This window comes from Xyrauchen texanus, chromosome 10, assembly GCF_025860055.1.
Source record: "Xyrauchen texanus isolate HMW12.3.18 chromosome 10, RBS_HiC_50CHRs, whole genome shotgun sequence".
NCBI classification, from domain to species: domain Eukaryota; kingdom Metazoa; phylum Chordata; class Actinopteri; order Cypriniformes; family Catostomidae; genus Xyrauchen; species Xyrauchen texanus.
Window position 1 is genome coordinate 2,123,127 of NC_068285.1, and position 21,314 is coordinate 2,144,440.

Here is a 21,314-nt window from a genome sequence, read left to right on the forward strand (position 1 = left end):
CACACAGGACTGTTATTTAGTTTTCCTGGAACTGAATGTGTTAACACTAACAACAAAACAAATATGTGATTAATCGTGATTCAATATTTCAATCCACTGACAGTCTTACAACACATGAGGGGTGTGAGGGGTCCAGGAACTGAGTTTGACACCCCTGCAATACACACACACAACATCCCACCAACAATAAACTCAAGTGCTTTCACACTGCACTTAACCCTGGGTTATTGTCTTTTAACCCCGCTTTAACCTCCAGTAAAGTAACGTTTCACACTTGTAACTCTGAAAGGTGATTAGCAACACTTTTAATCCTGGGTTATGAAACGGCTCCAGATCAGTGTTAGCGCCGCTTTTAAAAGTGCAGCAGTAAGTTTTTATCTGGCTCTTATTCGTCCCAATAGTACCAGTGGTTTTGGACTTTATACTGACACCACAGACTGATCACTGCCCGACCCCCTGTGAAAAATCCTGCACCGCCCCTGTTAACTGCTGCTGCGCCACACAAAAATGTCTGTAAGATGGACTGCTGCGACTCGTAATCTCTCTGGCGGCTGATGAGACCGTTGTGTGCTCGCTCTTGGTGCTTGATGTCACACCGTTTATCTGTGATCATTATTGATATTATTAGTGGTAGTAACTGATCAACTGCAAGACAGTTTGTTATGTCGCGGTCAACATGGCAGCATCCATGAGGGGCGACCCGCTCAATGTACAATTAAACAGCTTTTATTGAGGTCAGTATCTGACTGGAGTCATCATCTAATGTGAGTGTACATCATTTTAAACATATTTGTGTGCTATTGTGTTTATTTGTAACACTTTTAAATGAGCTTAATACAGTGACAGAGCACAACACAAGCAAATGTGCTACAGTATCACTGTTCATTTCCTGTATGCTAATGCACTTTATAAACCCTATTTAGTACTTTACAAATAAAACATATTATTAGTATTAAACATATTGTAGTCTTGCTGTTGTGCTGCACTTAAGCAAATAATAAATATTATAAAATGAAAATAAGCTCATCGTAACATTTCATATAAACACAATCCGTTTGCATCTAAATATATTATCCTCCACAGATTTCATGGGACGATGCAACAAACTTTCCAAACATAATAACTGAGAACCATTAATGGTGCCAAACCCAAAATGTCCAAAATACTCTCACACTGCAGATTTCAGCAGTGAAATAAATGTACGATAAGATACTGTCCAAAGCATTAACCAACAGATTCAAACTTTACATATCTAAATTAATTCACGCTGACAGTCATATTGTATTCCTAAACGCACAATATTTGATCATTTGTTTTGAATACATGATCTGATTTCTTTTGCCAGAGACAATAATCTTAATGTAGGATTTTTAGATTTGGACCAAGAAAAAGCTTTTGATGGTGTAAATAAATGTTCAGGGTCCGACATGTCTTTGTGGTGAGATGAGCCCGTGCCGTGCCTTTAAATGAAGTTTCCATTCAATGTAAAATGAGGAAATCACGATTTATCAAATGTATCTGGTGATGTCATCATTAAACTGATTTGGATTTTAGAAAAGTTCAGATTTTATATTTAAACAGATTTTATATTCATGCAATACTGTGAATAAGAATGTCTATGGTGTGAAAATCATCTATTATTAAACTGGGGTATATCGTGAAACTGTTAAACCGTTACATCCCTACTGGAGATGCTGCAACTATTACAGAAACCATCTTCAACATCATTACAGCAGAGAAATGCAGACCTGCAGACACTCTTGCATCATTTACCAGTGATGCTGCTTCTGTTATTATCGGTAAGATTTGAACATTTCACTTTTATTTGAATAGCAGTTTTGATATAGAATTGATTTTTACTGTCAAGGCAAGAAAACTGAAGAAAGAGACTAAAAGACCTTTTCCCTGAATCACTGTCACTGTGTTCCCCATCCAATAAAAAGGGAAAGTCTTACCCAACCAAATACTGCAAAACCATTTCAACAATATTTTGGCTGTCTGTTTCAATGAGCGTACTGTGTGCTTGAAAAGACTATTGAGTTGCTGTTTGAGTTACTTGTGAACATTGACATTGACAACATTGAAATTGACAACAGAACGATCACCTAATGTAAACAGACATGGCTGCGAGGAACATTGATCCCAATTTTGTGTTGACTGTTTGTATACGAGCTGTAAACTTTTATAGTAGTAATTTTGTGACCATTTGGATGTCTGTCATAAAATAATCATACCATGTGCTTGAAAAGACTGTATGAGCTTCAGTTTGTGTGAATATGAATTACAGGCACTTGGGCAGAGCAGTTTAATGTTGGCCTGAAAACTGATTTGAATCTGACATCACTGACTGCTGCAGAAACACAAATGTGTGACACTACTCTAAGGGTGCCAGTCATAAACCATCACAAATATGCACCAGTAAGTGTGAAAGGGTGAAGTGACAGATGCTTAAAGATTGTTCTTTTGAATTGTTTTCCTAAAATGAGTAAAAAATAATATTCTATATAAAATGTAATGATTACAAAAATGTCCTCATTCTAATGAAACACTATAAATATATGTCTTCTGTGTGTATTTGTTAAGGATTTACATTTTTTAAAAGGAATAAATACAGGTGCTATTTCACTGACCATTCAATAAATTCAAGACCAATTAGGGCCTGGGTTTAAGGGGTTAATATGGGTATAAACAGGGTTTTACAGCTCAACATACTTAAGTTTGTCCAGTGTGCAGTTTGGATCGTTGAGTCTTTCAGAGAGCAGCCTGACTCCTGATTCTCCTGGGTGATTGTAGCTCAGATCCAGCTCTTTCAGGCGTGAGAGATTTGATCTCAGAGCTGATGCCACAGAACAACAGCCTTCCTCTGTCACCATACAGCCAGATAATCTACAAAAACACATTCATAACAGTCAGATAACCTAAAACATGCATATAACCAGTCAAATAATCTACAAACGCACATCAACATTCAGATAACCTACAAACAAACATCAGCATTTACCAGCAGCCATATTAACCTGAAGCTAAGTACCTGTCAGGTCAGTACCTGGATGGGCGACCTCCTGGGGAAAACTAAGTTTGCCACTGGAAGAGATAATAGGGAGGCCTGTGGTCTGTGTGGGTCTTAATGCCCAAGTATAGTGAAGGGGACATTATACTGTAAAAAGACAATGTCCTTTGGATGAGATGTTAAAATCAGGTCCTAACTCTCTGTGGTTATTAAAAACATCCTAGAGCACTTATCGTAAAGAGTAGGGGTATAACCCTAGTGTTCTCGCTAAATTCCCCCCATTGGCCCTTCTCAATCATGGCCTCCTAATAATCCCCAGCCACTAATTGGCTCTATAACTCTCTCCTCTCCACCAATAGCTGGTGTGGGGTGAGCATACTGATGCACTATATCTGCTGTCGCATCATCCATGTGGATGCTGCACACTAGTGGTGGTTGAGGAGAGTACCCTGTTCACTGTGTGAAGCACTTTGATTATAGTGTCAGAAAAGAGCTATATAAATTAATGTTCATTCAACAGTCAGATAATCTAAAAACACACACATCAATAGTAAGAAAATCCACAAACACACACATAAAAAGTCAGACAAACTACATTTACATTTAGTCATTAAGCAGACCCTTTTATCCAAAGTGACTTACAAATGAGGAACATAAACACTTTGTCATATAAAAGTAAACTGTACCTGCAGGATCACACTGCCAAGTTCTAAGTGTTGCTATAATAGTACAGAAACTAGCACAGAAGAAAGAGACAGATGAGGATTTTTTTTAAAGATTTCTTAAATAGTATGTGCCATTATTTAGGACAGGTTATTTGCTCACAGAAAATATATGTTTTCAGCTTTTTCTTGAATGTTGAAATGGTTTCAGCAGAACGGCAGGTGGTTGAAAGCTCATTCCACCACCGGGAGGACAGAGAAAGTGAATGAATGTGAAGTGCCTCGTTGTGATGGGACCACCAGGTGTAAGAGGGTGCTGTTCCACTGGTTGTCCTGAAGGGCAAATTCAAAGCTTTGAAGTTGATGCATAGCCAGTGGAGTAAGACCAAGAAGGGTATGACGTGAGCCCTCTTTGGTTGGTTGAATAACAGACGTGTCACCGCATTCAGGACCATCTGCAGTGGCTTGATAGCACTAGCTGGAAGGCTATCCAACAGAACACTGCAGAAATCCAATCTTGAAATAACCAGAGCTTGGACCAGGGACTGTGCAGCATATTCAGACAGGAAAGGTCTGATTTTTCTGATGTAATAAAGCACAAACCTGCAAGACCAGGCAGTTGATGAGATGCGAGTACTAAAATGTAGCTGTTCATCAATTACTACTCTCGGGTTTCAGCTGTCCTGATAGGTCTCACAGTAGTGGAGCACAGATGAACAGTAACAGATGGGTTTGCTAGGATCACAAGTTCCATCAATGAGTTTGGTCTTGGCCAGGTTGAGATGAAGGTGGTGTTCCTTCATTCAGGCAGAGATCTCCAAAAGGCAGGCAGAGATATGTTACACCCTCCCCAGCCTAGGGACTGTGTGTGTGTGTGTGTGTGTGTGTGTGTGTGTGTGTGTGTGTGTGTGTGTGTGTGTGTGTGTGAATATCTTGTGAATGATTAGAAGATTCTACACTTTAGGATTGGCTTTTCATTAGTAACTACTGTAATAATCATGGTAACTAACTAGTAATGATTCAAGTGTTACTACATACTTAGAAAATATATTTATAAAAGTATACTATTTAAAAATTCACCAAAAATATCAAATGCTTGAAATGACTTTAGCGTTTGGTTGCACAAATCATGACTAGAAAAATTGGTTTAAACATGAGGCATGAAACACGTAACTTTTATAAGCATTTATACATTTTATAATTATTTATTAAGCATCTGGTACCATTTCCATTTAATGTAACAGCTTCACATAAACATAAAACCATGTGATGCCTGAACTGGAAAAAACTATTTATTGCCTTCTACACACTTAGAAAATAAAGGTACAGTGAAGGTACAATTTTGTTCCTATAGCTACAAAATATATAACTATACCTTTAAAGGTCCACAATAGGTCTTTAGGGTACAATTATGTTCCCAAAACGACTTATAAAGTTACAACTTTTTAGGCTTGAATGTGAAAAGTTCATTTTTGTACCTTTGTTTTTTTTTTACAGTTGAGCTCCAACTAGAATAACTTGTCTGTTTTTTTTTTTATTAATTTAATGTATGGCTCTCATGATAACATCAAAACACCATATTAAACATTAAATAATTATTCATGTTTGTTGTAAAGTAGCTAGTATTCATTTTTATCAAATTAATTAATTTTTGACCGTTGCATCAAAAACAGACATATTTGAATTAAATTTGAAATAAAGACCACAATGAACGGCAACAAAACATTCAAAACATATTTATTGCTTATGCAGACGTTACGGTTGTTGTCGCTTTAAGAAAATCTCCCGCTTGGCTTGAGTGAGTCGTTCGGTCGGTCCTGATCTGTTCTTCTGACAGAACTTCAGACCACGATTTCCAGCGACGAGCATTTCTGGAGGACACAGTTTTCAGGTAAATGCGGGATGATGTCAAGTCAAGTGAAGTGGTTTTTATTGTCGTTTCAACCATATACATTTAGTACAGTACACAGCAAAATGAGACAACGTTCCTCCAGGACCATGGTGCTACATAAAAACAACAAAGGACCAACACAGGACCACATGAGACAACACAACGAAATAAAATACCTACATAAAATACCTATATATACCTATATAAAGTGCACGTGCAAACATGTGCAAAGTACGGGACAGTACAACAAATTACTGACAATGAACAGGAAAATAGACACAGTGCAGCGCCGACCAGTACACAGAAGTGCAAAAAGATGACAGTTTCTAAAAACGTACACATAACATACTATGAGATAGTGTTCTATGCACATAGCAGTTATTGAGGTAGCAGACAGTTATGTTATATATTCTTCTTTGTTCACGTATGATGGCAAGTTCTGTTGATTTTGTCTAATTTTATGTTCCCCTGCTTAAAGCCCGTGAAAAGTACTCGAGTCAGACTGGCTGTGGTACGTTACTGACCGATTGGGAAGAGCCCTCAGAAGTTTAAAATGGAGTTGGGGAAAATGTCTACCGCTCAATTAATAAAGGAGCTATTGCAGTTTGGCATAGAAGTCTCTGAAGAGCAGAAGAATAAACGTGAGGGTGAGGATGTTAATTGTCACATGTTGAGATGCTTTAAAAAAACAATTGAGGCTTTTCTTGAGGATTCTTCTCGGTGTGACAACGGCCTTTATCCATAGACTATAAACTTTCATACCGTATTTTAAAAAAAAAATAATAATCTGTGGCAAACACTATATATTTGCAGGGCTAGCCATTGTAATTAATGGTTATCTCAGTTTTTACATTTTGAGTCCAAAAATGTCCTGCCGTTGGGATTGCGACATTTTGTTAGACCGCACGAGACTTCCCCAACGCAACGCTCCGACTCAGATTATACACGGCCATCAAACGCAAAATCAAGTGATTACTAATTAAAGTCAAATGGACATAAAGCGCTACGAATATTTATTGCATTGTTACAAACACACTTGATGATATAAAAAAGAATAATAATTGATATAAAAAATACTTTTCGATTTTAAAAGTCCTGTTCATCATCCAAAATAAATGCAAATACTTATTTTTTAAATTATCGTTAGGTTTTTATTCACATTATCCACTAACAGAAATAACAGTGATGCCAAAGCTGTGTCCTGTTAAATCACTGATGGCCATTTGGACTTCTGTTTAGAATTATGCCACTGCAATTATTAAATTCAGCTGTTTGTTACTTCTGTGTTCATGTATGTTTCATGTTTTATTATTTGAATCTTTATTTTATTGCAGAATTTATTTGTTAGCTCTGTAAAGTGTTCCCCACAGGTTACTATTTTTGTGTGTGTACTTTACCTCACAGGCAGTGGTGCAGTGTTTCAGCCTCAAAAACACTGGTTTAGTGCATGGCTCTAATTGATGGGTAATTCAATTGTACATTTCATTATCTCTTTTATATTATAGACAATGATGTGGATGGAGAGACTGTTGCAATTGGTCTGACGGAGTCTATGGTTTCATTCCTGTTTGAGGGATCATTTAGAAGCAGCAAAATTCCACAGATTTGTCCAACAAATGAAGGAAGCGGAGGCGTTAACGCTTGAACCTGTGCCTGCAGAATGCCTTTTGCAGTCTTCGGCTGGAGCAAGGTTGTTGCTATTTAATGTTTCATTTGTTTCAGGGAACTATTCTTAAAGTTAATCTTAAAGAAGCTGGGGTTTTCCTTTGCTTCCCCATATTCATTTACTGTAATTATACTTGTGCTTAATTCATTTCTTGCATCTATAACATTAAGTATTAGAGATGTTTTGAAATTTCTGCCTTTTCCTTTGCCAACAATACAAACAGAAAACACTACTTAAACAGATCAGATAACAGACTATTTGACATGGTGATAAAGCAGGTGCACAGTTTCAGCCCAGTGTGGCCAGAGTTTTTAGTACATATCTATTATTTATGTTTACTGTGCAACCATTTATTAAGGGTCAGTTCACCCACAAATACAATTCTGTCAATACTGGTCCCGTGTCATTCCAAAATCTCCATCTCCAGAACACAAATTAAGATATTTGTAATGAAATCTAAAAGCTTTCTGTCCCTCCATTGACAGCTTACACAACTAGCATTTTCAAGAAAGGTGGTAAAGACATGATTAAAGTAATCCATGTGTCTCTACTGGTTTAACCTCAATTTATGAACATAATCTACTACATTTACAAAATATTCATCTCCAGCGTGCGTTCATGAGAGCACCACAACGCATACATGTTGTATTGATGCAAGAGCAGACGTTGTGTAAACACGTGTTCAAGATTCATATTTTGTAAATAAAGTGGTAAACTATGTTGTAAATACAACACACACTAAGCACTCGTGTGGCTTCATAAATTGAGGTTAAACCACTGATTTGGATTTCCTGCCTGACATATTGTAAATACCACAAGCACCCGCCATGAACAATCTGTCCCTCACGGACTGCGTGACTTCACCACAAGTTATTATTTTTTTTTTGGTGACTAACCAACTAATAACATTTTTAGTCGACTAAGGATTAGTTGAATATTATGGGGCAGACCTAGTCTTTACTACCTTTCTGGGCCTTGAAAGTGGTAGTTGTGTAGCTGTCAATGGAGGGATCAGAAAGCTGTCAGACTTCATTAAAAATATCTTCATTTGTGGTCTGAAGATGAACACAAAGTATTACAGGTTTGGAACGGCATGAGGGTGAGTAAATAATGACAGAATTTTATTTTTTGGGTGAACTAACCCTTTAAATTGTATGAATTGACAACAGTGTATGAGTAGAGCTAAGATGATCAAGAAAAGTGTAGGGCACATATTTCAAGTAAAATTCTGAAGTTAGTGTTGATTGTATTAATTTTGCAAAATTGCAAAGGACTTGAATTGAAACGGTTAAACTGATGCCATCGTTACTGTGTAATGGAATGTAATTTCTGATATGCGCTGTCGATCACAGCAGACTGGGCCATCTGACCCATTAGAGCAGAGTAGGCTCTCAGAAAAGAGGGGTTTAGAGAGACCGAATCATTTATGAGAAGAGAGATAATACTGCAATGAAAATTACAGTGTTTTTGAACTTGGATGCATGTAAACCTAACCTCCAAAACCAATTTAGCAATCTGTAAAATAGCATAATAGGGGCACTTTAAAATTATTATTATTATTATGGTTCTTCTTCAGAGATTTTAATTTTCCAAGAGAAACTCCTCCTAGAGCCTTCAACCTACAACCACCAAACACAGCAAAGATCTTTAGGCTGTAATTCCCTGTAGCAGACTTCCGACTTTCATTCATTTATAAAATATACATCCCATTATCATAACACACTAATGGATTATTCTCTGTTCTTTGTCAGTCTTTCTTCCAGAGCAAGCCATCAAGAGGTACAACAAGGTCTTGGACTATTTGAAAGGTGGGACAACAAAAACCCTTGTGTGGCGCTCGGACCTTGTGACAGAGGCCTACAAAAATTTGCGAGGCACCTTCCAAAGAGGACAGAAACTGTCTGATTTTGCAGAGCGGTGCAGAGAATTATGCAGACAGGAGCCAGTGCAAAGCACCATTGAAAACAAAAAGAACGTTGGATTGCTTATAGACTTTTGTGAGAGACAAAAATAATCTGTTTATGCATGTGTATGTGTGTTTCTTTGTATGATAAATACCATTCCATGCATGTTCTAGCCCAGTGGCTACACACAGTCACTTTAACTGTTTCATGTTGCATGACTACTGTTTAAAGTCAGTCATCATAAATATGGCCAAGCGGCTATACACACTGCCACTTTAACTGTTTCATGTTCCATGACTACTGTTTAAAGTCAGTCATCATAAATATGGCCCAGTGGCTATACACACTGCCACTTTAACTGTTTCATGTTCCATGACTACTGTTTAAAGTCAGCCATCATATATATGGCCCAGTGGCTATACACACTGCCACTTTAACTGTTTCATGTTCCATGACTACTGTTTAAAGTCAGCCATCATATATATGGCCCAGTGGCTATACACACTGCCACTTTAACTGTTTCATGTTTCATGACTACTGTTTAAAGTCAGTCATCATAAATATGGCCCAGTGGCTACACACTGCCACTTTAACTGTTGCTTGTTCCATGCATCTTGTTAAAATCAGCAATTTTTCCAGTCATGATGAATAAATATCATGTGCAAGCAAACACTGAAGTCATTTTAAGCTTTTGAGGTTTTTGGTGAAGTTTTAGATGGTAATTCCCATAGAAGTATGCAGTAACACATGAGTCATCACTAGTTAGTTACCATGATTATTACAGTAGTTACTAATGAAAAGCTAATCCTACAGTGTAGAATCTTCTATTCAGTCACAAGATATTCACACACATATATGTATATATGAGCTAGGAGACATACATAAAAACATATTTTTTGAGAGGTAGATTAAATAATGAAATAACTGTATATGGTATTTGGATAGCTGATGACTCAATATGTTCCAGTAGTCACATGACTCTAGTGATTCAATGCCAGTCCAGAGGAATGCCAGAAAATTGTCCACAGGACAAGTAAGGTCCCGACAACTGCATTTAAAAATCCATTTCTTTAAAATTATTCAGTTGATAAATAGTTCTAGGAAACAGCATAAGCTAATTATTGACAGCTTTCCCAAATCATAAGTCTGCTATGCTATTACATATTGATAATGTAAACAACGTTGTGTATTCGTTTACAGTAGCAGTTAAAATGTTAATGTGGTGCTAGTCATTTGTCCTGCATTAGTTATTGATTAGTTTTGCATGAATTATGAAACTTTTCAGTAGTTCTCTGGGAAGCATTAAAAAATAGTAGTTATTCATTAGTTAATAGTGAACTACCACTTTCATCTGTGTGCTATTACTTACTAATTCATTAATCAGAGCTTCTTGTTAGTTAATAGTAGTTACTAGATTGTTAATATTGTGTTACACATTTGTTCCTGTGTAGTTGTCCATTATCGAAGGAACCTTATTCTAAAGTGTTACCGAGTTTTCTAAAGAGCTGGACATAAATTAATGTTGTGATAATTTTGAACTGTGATGTCACAATCAGAATAACTTGATTCACTTGAGAGGAAACAGACTCAGCAGAGGGAGCCCATCCACAAGTACACAGTAGTGGGCGACCGATACATCGCCAAGGCCGATAAATCGGATGATATTCGGACATATTTAATGATCGGCGTTGGCCGATAAATTTCCCTGTTTGGCGACGAAAATCACCTGCCTGCACGTGAAGCGTATGAGACATGTAAATGACTAGTCACGGTTTGTTTTGTTGTTACATGCCATCGTGTAACTACAATAATACTCCGGTGTGCAACATAGTGTCATTTAAATGGTCCACATAACAGAGCCGCGGCAGACATGTTTCAGTTCATGTTAAAGTGCTCGCCTGTTTCATTCTCCCTCTCTCTCTCTCCTCAACAGTTTCCTGTAACTTTGAGCTGTCTTGTCTAGTGACAAAAACGCAAATATCAATCAAACTATTATCATTTCTGCAAATATGCGCATATCCAATAAACCAGCTTTACACAACTTGAGCAGATCAAGCATCCTGATGAAGACTCATATATCTTCATCTGAAGCGCGTATTCTAACAGTCCTCAACAGTTCCCTGTAACCAGTGGTTAAATTGGCTTTTGTAGGGAGGGGGAGCCCTTATTTACGGTGAATGGTCAACATTCAAAATCCCGCCGTAAAATGAATGTGTTTTTACACCAAAGGGCTCTTTTTCCATGTATTAATGTGTAAGGTAGGGATGAGTAGTTATTCAAACAAAGACAAATACTTTACAATTCACTTATTTTATTATTATTTTTTATCTTGAATGTTAACAGGCAGGCAATGGATTTCACCCTCGGAAAACTTGAAAAATGAACATGTTTGAAAATATCCCTTCGCACCTGAATGTTAATGTAACTCTTGCAGTAATTATTTATCATATTCATGCAGCCTGTGTTATTCTGTTGAGTGTTTAAAAACCATGACTCTTTTAGCATGTAAACGGGTAAAGTTTTAGAAAGAAAAAAAGTGTAAACTCGTGCACTTTGCGACAAACATTAGTCGTTCTATACATTTTTTTTTTTTAATTATTATTAAAACTGAATAATAAATTAATAGGGAAGTAGAGGTGGCAAAATAAATGTATAATCTCCGCCTTTATTGAGTTATTTAATGCCTGATAGAAAAGTATCTGTCTTTGTAGAGCAATACAATTCTTTAGGCAATTGCAGAATAGTCCCATTAGTCACAGATACACTTCAGAAAATTGAGTACACAACTATTTCTGGGCTTAAAAGATACAAAAACCAAATAAATGCAGAACATTGTATCTCAAAAGCAATACAATGTGGAACCCCGTGCACTACTTACAGCCCGATGTGGCCCCTTAAACAAAATAGTTACAAATATTAACTATTACACAATATTAAAATATTACACACCATCACCTTTACAAATTTGTTTCAGGATTTTACATGAGTAAAAGTAACTGTTATATTTTGACAAAATGTTTCAGTTTCATATGAAATAATCTAAAGGTAAAATCTATTAGACATCAACAGTGGCAGTTTAAAGTTTCAAGATGTGTTTCAGCTAGTATGTATTTTTCATAAATACATTAATTTATTATTATTATTACTATTATTTAAGACTAGCACACTGACCTAACCATGGTAATGAGGAGCCTTTCCTTCTGTGTATAAAAATGTAATATTAGGTAACAAATGGGATAATAATGGGCCCATATAAGTACAGTTTCTGTAGATTTTGACATCAACAACAAAAATAATGCCACTTGATGCATGTCCTTGTAGGCCTACTGGAAAACTATGCAACATAAAACTATGCAAAATAAAAGGAAATGCAACCCAGGATACATTAAATACAGGTTATGTTTAACCTATGGCAGGTCCACACTTGATGTCAAGTGTAAAATCTGTCCTGAAGCAAAACCAGTTGAGAAGGCGCGCTGAGATAAAGTTACAGACAGGAACAGGATTCGATCGCTCTAGCCGTTAGCGGGTTTCCATGGTAACGTCGCTGTTATGCTTAGAATTGTGACAGTTTTCCCTTGATGGTTGTGGGCGGGGTGTTGAATCAGCGATTAATGCATATATGATGTCTAATAATTCCATGTAGCCTGGGTGTCTCTGTGTAGTCTTGCTAATTATTCAGTCTCATATGCCATGTATTTGTCAGGAGATTAAAAATAATTCAAGTGGAATAACAATATTTGGTGCTGAAGGAGACGGAGCTGAGCTCCGGCAGGGTGTGTTGTGGACCTGAGGAGGCGGAGCTGCGCTCCGGTGCGCTCCAGCACAATTTAACCTCTGCCTGTAACTTTTCTTATGATCAAAGGCAAATATCAATAAAACTTCTATTATATACTGTTTGCAAATATGCGCATATCTCATTTAAACAGATGTCATTCACGAACCTCAAGAAAATCCAGTGTTTTATTCCCATTGATCACTCATTTTCGGATGCAGTCCAAGATAAAAGTGCTTCACGTGTGCTTTAAGTACTATTTGTACAATTGGTTTGATTCTGTATTTTTGAGTAAATGTGATTGCTAACGTGGACATGCCATTCATGGTTGCTGGACTACTGTATGTACTGTTTTTTCCTTCTTCCTAATATATTAACAATTTCGTCACTTTCATCAATAAATTACTAAAATGTGATGACCAAACAGAAATCTGAAGAAACTGATATCTACCATTTAAAATATTAAATACAATAATATCTTTTTGTTTTGTGTGAAATTGAATAAATATAGTGTTAAATAAGAGTTTATTATTATTATTATTAGCAATTTTATGTTTGTTACTATAATAAATAGTGTGATATGTCGGCCTCGTATCGGTCTATTGGCCACCTTGTTCTCTGGATATCGATATCGGCCATTAAAAACCCCATACCGGTCAACCACTGGAATACAGTAACCACAGCTATGAACTGCAATATATTCATATTGTATATTCCAATGTACTAATGAATCTGCAAACACAAACCTCAGTATTTCCAGTTTACAGTGAGAACTCTTCAGTGCATCAGAGAGCAGCTTCACTCCTGAATCCTGCAGGTCATTGTTACTCAGGTCCAGCTCTCTCAGTGATTTTGATGATTGTAGAACTGAAGACAAACTTTCACAGCACTGATCAGTGAATCTACAAGCTGCACATCTAAAACAAATAAAGAAACAATAATAAAAAGCAGTTTTATAAAACAAATGGTAATAACAGAGTGAATGCTCTACAGTTTGATATGAAGGGTTGTGACAGTCACTGAGCCATTTATTGTTTCATTGTCACAGCCATGAACCACAATATATTCGTATTGTACATTCCAATGTACTAATGAATCTGCAAACACAAACCTCAGTATTTCCAGTGTACAGTGAGGACTCTTCAGTGCATCAGAGAGCAGCTTCACTCCTGAATCCTGCAGGTCATTGTTACTCAGGTCCAGCTCTCTCAGGGATTTTGATGAATGTAGAACTGAAGACAAACTTCCACAGCACTGATCAGTGAATCTACAAGCAGCAAATCTAAAACAAATAAAGAAACAATGATAAAAAGCAGTTTTATAAAACAAATGGTAATAACAGAGTGAATGCTCTACAGTTTGATATGAAGGGTTGTGACAGTCACTGAGCCATTTATTGTTTCATTGTCACAGCCATGAACCACAATATATTCGTATTGTACATTCCAATGTACTAATGAATCTGCAAACACAAACCTCAGTATTTCCAGTTTACAGTGAGGACTATTCAATGCATCAGAGAGCAGCTTCACTCCTGAATCCTGCAGGTCATTGTTACTCAGATCCAGCTCTCTCAGACCTGAGGAGTTTGAGCTGAGAACTGAGGCCAGTGCTGAACAACTTTTCTCTGTCAGATTGCATCCCATCAGACTGAGAGAAATGACAAGATAACAGTGTGTTAATCTATAAGATTTAGTGAAGGCTTCTCAGCACAGCTGTTGGGTACAAAGAAAAAATATACAGCCACTATGTTTGACTGCCGTTTGCAAATTCTTTTAAGCTGTTCTACCATCAAGACCCAGTCTGGACTGCCCAACTTGTATTGTTCTGAGTTCTGTCTGTTTTGGTCCATGTGTGCATTTGTTTTGAGCACATGTCTTTGTTTGTGTTTGTGTCAGCCATGTGCTCTACTTACTCCGACTCCTCATTCCACCTTGCCACACCTCGTCATCTGATCCTTGTTGTGTTGATTGTCATCACTTGTTCCTCATGTGCTCTCCCTCTACATGCTGTGCCTTCTACCTTCTTGTGTCTGTTAGATCGTTTTGTGAGTTTGGTTAGTCAGTCATTCCTAGTCTGTTTCTCCAGTTGGTGTTTTGTTTATTTTCTTAGTTTCAAATTGGTTCTATTAATTTTATTGTGAGAGTTTTTGGTTTGTATTTTGTTTTTTTTCATAAAAGCTCTTTGTTTAAAATCGTGAAATAATTCCACAAAGTGACATCAGCCTGCAACACGCTCCAAGTAATCAAGGGTTTAGGTTGTTCCAGTTAAACCCATTGCATGTCTTACAAAAGGTATTGGACAACGTAAGCAGTGACATACATCCAAGTCCATGTGACAGAGTGAAGTATGCAAGGGGACACAATTTTTAAATGGATGGTAGGCCTGAGCAGCACACTCCTGAGGTGGGAATTAGGCTAATGTGCCACATAGTGACGTAGCTATTTCACAGAAGTAATGGCTGGACTGCAAACCATGTCTTTCAGGCAGTTCAGGAGCAGTGTTTTCTGTGGGTGAGTGTAACACCCTTTGGGGTGGAATTTGTGCTTTGTAACTTTGCAGACCTTTTACATGCACAAACAGATATATTACTCACTAATGGAAAGGTAATGTCCCAATAAGTATAATAGGGCCTCTTTAAGCCTAATCTAGACACTAATCAGATAATTTACTGTTTTAACAATGTAAACAAAAACATTATGTCACTGTGACATCATCATACGTAACAACTTGCTTCAAAAAAAAGTCAATTGTTTAGCTGTTTTCAATGGCAGCAAATGTAGGTTCTTCTCTTTCACAACGTGGCCCCGTTTTTCAGGCCACTGTGTAAAACACTTGGCATTAAGCTGAGAAGTCAATTTACTCTATCAATCTTTTAAAGAGAAAATAAGGCTTTGACATCATTAATACTTAGCGCCATCCTATAATGACATGAGAGATTTCAGAAGACATGACAACATTTCTGGTAAGTGAACACAGTGATCAACTATACTCTCTGGTTTTTATGCTGCATTTAGAGAATTTTTAGGAAGAGAATGTTTCAGTGCATTGATTGTAGCGACTGGGACAGCCGTGAAAATGGCTAGATTTACGATTCATGTAGATTTACCAGTTGTAGTAGCGGAGGAGATGAAAACGGAGCCATCAAGCCGGACACATTCTGCTTCACGACATGTGCTGAACCCACATTAGTCACAGAAGATCCCACAATGATTGCTTTGTTTATTACAGATGAAGTGGAAATCAGAACTCAGGTTTGAAATATAAATATTGATTTGAAAAGTTCGAATTATTGTAGTAAAAGTAGCATTTGATATTTATATGCATCCCATGAAACACACGCTACCGTTGTCATCTGTGATTTTGGCCAATTATGAATAAGTTGTGACATCATCAGAGCTCTTGCAGCCACTCTGGAGAAGCTGCATTGGCAGTGCCAGCCGGTTGCTCTTGAATCGCACACAAGGTACTTTAATGGCATAAATCACGGTGACGCGGCACTGACGCCATCTTAAGTCACACAACATTTCTAACCGACATGCACTGCTTCAAGTCAAACTCTGATCGGATCTGATCACACAGCGCTGCATGAAGTTAAACATCTATTGATTACACTAACATCTATTGATTAGTCTAAACTAATAATTCATTACCAATCTAAATAAATATTGATTGCTATATTATTCACATCTTAATGCAATTTTATATATTATAGTATAACATAATTTAACATTGTTTTTAGTAAAATCCATTAAAGGATTATCAAAACAGAAACAGAAAAACTGTGTAAAATAAACATTGCAGGAATAAAGGAAGATACAATATGACAAATAAATTAATAAAGTAAAAAACAATCAAACCCTTAAAATAATAGTAATAATTATTCAGTATTATAATAATAAACTTGACTGAGTTCCCCGATAATAATTCAGTATTGTATCATATTTAACTGGGTTTTTGCACATCATGTTCATTAAATAAATGTTTTAGTAAAAATATTTGAAGGTAAATAATTGTTTATTTATTACACTGATGTGTATTATTGTATGTGGAAGCATAAATAAAAATGATAAAGTATCAGTATAAAGTAAATAAAGTATCGTTTTGTATTTATTTAGTGGAAAACTGTAGAAAACATGTTTTTGTTTTATTAAACTAGATTATTAACTTTGCATTAAACATTTTGAATCTATTTGGCAACAATGTCTGTTTAAAATGAAGGTAAAACTATAAAAAGTACCACATGAAACCAAACAAACATTAAATAGTATAAGGGGTTGTTTTCAATCTAACAAAGTACATTAAAATCTAACCTCTGCTATTTAATTACAATAAAGTGAGATTAAAACACTAAATTACTCACTCAGCTTTTCTGGATGCTTTGATCACCGGCAGCAGCCTCAGAAGACATTCATGTGATGGATCATATTTCCTCAGATTAAACTGATCCAGCTCCTCTTCTGAGTTCAGCAACACAAACACCAGAGCTGACCACTGAGCAGGAGAGAGACGGACTCCAGAGAGACGATTGATATCTCTTCTGTTCACGTATGTTTGTACTTCCTGCACTAGAGAATGATCATTGAGTTCATTCAGACAGTGGAACAGATTGATGGATTTCTCTGGAGAGGGATTCTCCCTGATCTTCATCTTAATGTACTCAACTATTTCCTGTTTGCTGTCAGAGCTGCTTCCTGTCTGTGTCAGTAGGTCTCGTAAGATTGTCTGATTGGACTTCAGTGAGAGACCCAGAAGGAATCGAATGAAAAGGTCCAGGTGTCCGTTCTCACTCTGTAAGGCCTTGTCCACTTCACTCTTCAGGAAATCACTCATTCTTGACTTGTTTTGCAGAAACTTGAATAAAGCAGCGAGAAACTCCTGAATGCTCAGATGCACAAAGCTGAACACCTTCCCCAGTTGCAGTCCAAACTCCTCTCTGAAGATTTGGGTACAAACTCCCGAGTACACTGACGCTTCTCTGACATCAATGCCACACTCTCTCAGGTCCTCCTCATAGAAGATCAGGTTCCCTTTTTCCAGCTGTTGAAAAGCCAGTTTTCCCAGAGACAGAATCCTCTCTCTAGCCTGCTGAAGATCCACCTCACATTTCCCATCATACTTCTGGCTCTTCAGTTTGCTCTGAAAGATCAGGAAGTGTGTGAACATTTGAGTGAGAGTCTTGGGGATCTCTGCACTCTCTGCTTCACTCAACAGTCTCTGGAGAACAGTGGCTGAAATCCAACAGAAGACTGGTATGTGACACATGATGTACAGGCTTCTTGATGATTTCATGTGTGTGATGATTCTGTTGGCCAGACGCTCATCTTTTATTCTCTTCCTGAAATACTCGTCCTTCTGAGGGTCATTGAAGCCTCAGTACATCTGTGAGCTGGTCAACACACTCAGGAGGAATCTGATTGGCTGCTGCTGGTCGAGAGGTGACCCAGAGCAGAGCAGAAGGAAGCAGATTCCCCTTGATGAGGTTGGTCAGCAGCACATCCACTGAGGCCGATTCTGTCACATCACACAAAATATCATTGTTCTGGAAATCTAGAGGAAGCTCGACACTCATCCAGACCATCAAAAATGAAAATGACTTTGTAGTCATCAAGGAATGTTGATCTCAGTTCTTTTGTATCTGTGAAAAACTGATGAAGAAGATCCATCAAACTGATATTTTTGTGCTTCATCAGATTGAGCTCTCTGAAAGGAAGTGGAAATATGAAGTGAACATCCTGATTTGCTTTTCCTTCAGTCCAGTCCACAATGAACTTCTGCACAGAGACAGTTTTCCCAATTCCAGCAACTCCTTTAGTCAGCACAGTTCTGATGGCTTTGTGTTGTCCAGGTAAGGCTTTAAAGATGTCATTGCATTTGATTGGTGTTTCCTGTGTCTCTGCTCTCCTGGATGCTGTCTCAATCTGTCTCACCTCATGTTCATTATTGATCTCTGCACTCCCTCCCTCTGTGATGTACAGCTCTGTGTAGATCTCATTCACAAGTGTTGAGCTGCTTTGATTTGACATTCCTTCAGTAATTCTCTGGAATTTCTCTTTTAGTTTTGTTTTGAGTTTTTGTTGATGCACAGAAATCAGTTCTGATGTAAAGAGGAAAAGAAATGGGAATTATAATTGATGTTGATGTTTAATGGTCATTAGACATTAAGTTTATTTTCTTTCACTAATATTGAGTGAATCCAGACACTGTGTTTCCTCTGAAGGTGACGTGATGTAATAGTGACGTGAGTGCTGAGCTCTTACTGGTTTGAAGTGTGTTAGCTGAGGTCTGTCTGCTTCATCTTCTTCAGGACGTGCAGTGTGATCTTCAGAAACCCCTCTCTGACTCTGCTCTGACCTTCATCATCCTCCTCCTCTCTCTCAGAGCATGCTGGGGAATCTGAGATCAGTAGTCTCTTGATACTCTTCAGCTCTTTCTTCATCAGAGAGATGATTTTGTGCTCAAGTTCCTGAAATCAGTGAACATTCAAACAACAAACTTCATTCAGTAACAGAGAGGAACTGAAGGATCAGTGGACAAGAATCACCACTCATTTTATTTGTGCTTTAGTTGTCTTGATATCATCAGTGTGTGTGTGTGTAAAAAAAACTGCCTATAATGACAATTCACTCACTCACTCACTCACTCACTCACTCACTCACTCACTCACTCACTCACTCACTCACTCTCTCACTCACTCTCTCACTCTCTCACTCACTCTCTCACTCTCTCTCTCTCTCTCTCTCTCTCTCTCTCTCTCTCTCACACACACACACATGTTGGTGCAGCTATCCTTATGAGGACTCTCCATAGACATAATGATTTTTATTCTGTACAAACTATAGATTCTATCCCCTAAACCTAACCCTACCCCTAAACCTAACCCTCACAGAAAACTTTCTGCATTTTTACATTTTCAATAAAACATTGTTTAGTATGATTTTTAAGCGATTTGAATTATGGGGACAATAGAAATGTCCTCATAAACCACATTTATAGCATAATACCCTTGTAATTACTAATTTGTAACCTAAAAAAATGTTCTCATAAACCACATAAACAAGCCCACACACACACACACACACACACACACACACACACACCTCAAAAATGGAGTCCAATGTCACTTTCCCAGCAGTTGACTCTGATTCATCCTGTTTGTTTCTGTAGTTGATCAAAGACTCTCCTGAACTGAAGTTAATTGGAGGACCCATTGACCCGTCACTCTTCATGGACACACAGCTGGGTTCAGGAGATTCTCCATGAATGACACTAAAACAGCAATTAAACAGAGTTTAGTTCATGTGTTTTTTTAGTAATCTGAAAACATAATTTCAACATCCAGTGCAATAAACACATTTAATGACGTGTCTTATATATTATATGTCACATGAGAACTTGCAATGTCACTAACATCAACATAAGTTCTCACATAAACACTCGAGCCGCTGTGAACAAACATCTCTCACAGCACTCATGAATGCACAACAGACGTCAAGATTTACAGTGAAAAATTACACATTTATACTTTTATTTGAAGTTTTAAAGTGAGTCACTCTCCACTGCCATTGTATTAACAAGACCACTCACCATATTCATTAAAACATCTGCTTTTGTGTCTTCTGCATGAGGGTGAGTGAATTATGACACAATTTTCATTTTTAATGAACTGAGAAATCCTGAAGCTGCAGTGAGGACGTGTGTTTTATTTGATCATTCAGAACACAAAACACCTACATAACGGGACATTACAAGCAGGGGCGGATTACGATTTCTGAGGCCCCGAGCAACCGACCAACCCGGGGCCCCATTTAGAAAATAGTTGCTTAAATTAAGTAAAATGTATTTTAAATCATAATTTTAAATTCATCCTATAAGCCGTTGTAGCAAAGTACATTCAAAATGTTTAATGAAATAAAAATCTAGTTAATTATAATGAATGATGTTTTCCAGTTGTTGTTGTTTTTTGTGAACAGGGTGTGCAAGAATCTACTTCACCAGTAACATTTTGAATTTAGTTGGTATTAATTAATATTATAATCAATCAATTAATATTTCCCATGGACTACACTTCCCATAATTCCCTGCCCTCATCACTGCCAGCTGTCTCCTGTTGTCTTCACCTGTGTTTAATTTGTCATTAGTCCTTTGTGTATTTAAAGCCCTGTTTGTTTGCTCACCAGTTGTCAATAGTTGAATGTATTCATGTCTTGTTCTAAGCCCTGTTCTTGGGTTTTTCTTTATACTCTGAGTTACCGTGTTCATCTTTTGTGTTCATTAAAAGCTGCACTTAGATCCTCATTCTCGTCTGCCTCATTACACGGTCACTGCGTGACACACTGAAGAAACACAGAGAAGCGGTGCAGCAGTCAAGGATGTTCGTCCAGCACGTGTTCATTGGAAAACAAT

General features: G+C 37.3%; 3 protein-coding genes across 21 annotated transcripts in view; 2 read left to right on the top strand and 1 right to left on the bottom strand.

Annotated features, from left to right (window-relative positions):
• The window catches only part of LOC127650628 (NACHT, LRR and PYD domains-containing protein 3-like), an 857,046-nt gene that overhangs the window by 710,811 nt on the left and 124,921 nt on the right, over positions 1-21,314 (top strand). The gene's annotated exons all lie outside the window — the stretch shown is intronic.
• Positions 1-21,314, top strand: part of LOC127650638 (protein NLRC3-like) — a 228,532-nt gene that overhangs the window by 168,680 nt on the left and 38,538 nt on the right. The window lies entirely within an intron of this gene.
• LOC127650627 (NACHT, LRR and PYD domains-containing protein 3-like) overlaps positions 1-21,314 on the bottom strand; it is a 710,662-nt gene that overhangs the window by 9,650 nt on the left and 679,698 nt on the right. For all 9 annotated transcript variants that reach the window (XM_052136158.1, XM_052136167.1, XM_052136159.1 and 6 more), the window contains 2 exons: positions 13,655-13,825; positions 2,713-2,886 (listed from right to left, as the gene is read on the bottom strand). In XM_052136158.1, the coding sequence (XP_051992118.1) occupies positions 2,713-2,886; positions 13,655-13,825 (345 nt within the window). The remainder of the gene's footprint in view (positions 1-2,712; positions 2,887-13,654; positions 13,826-21,314) is intronic.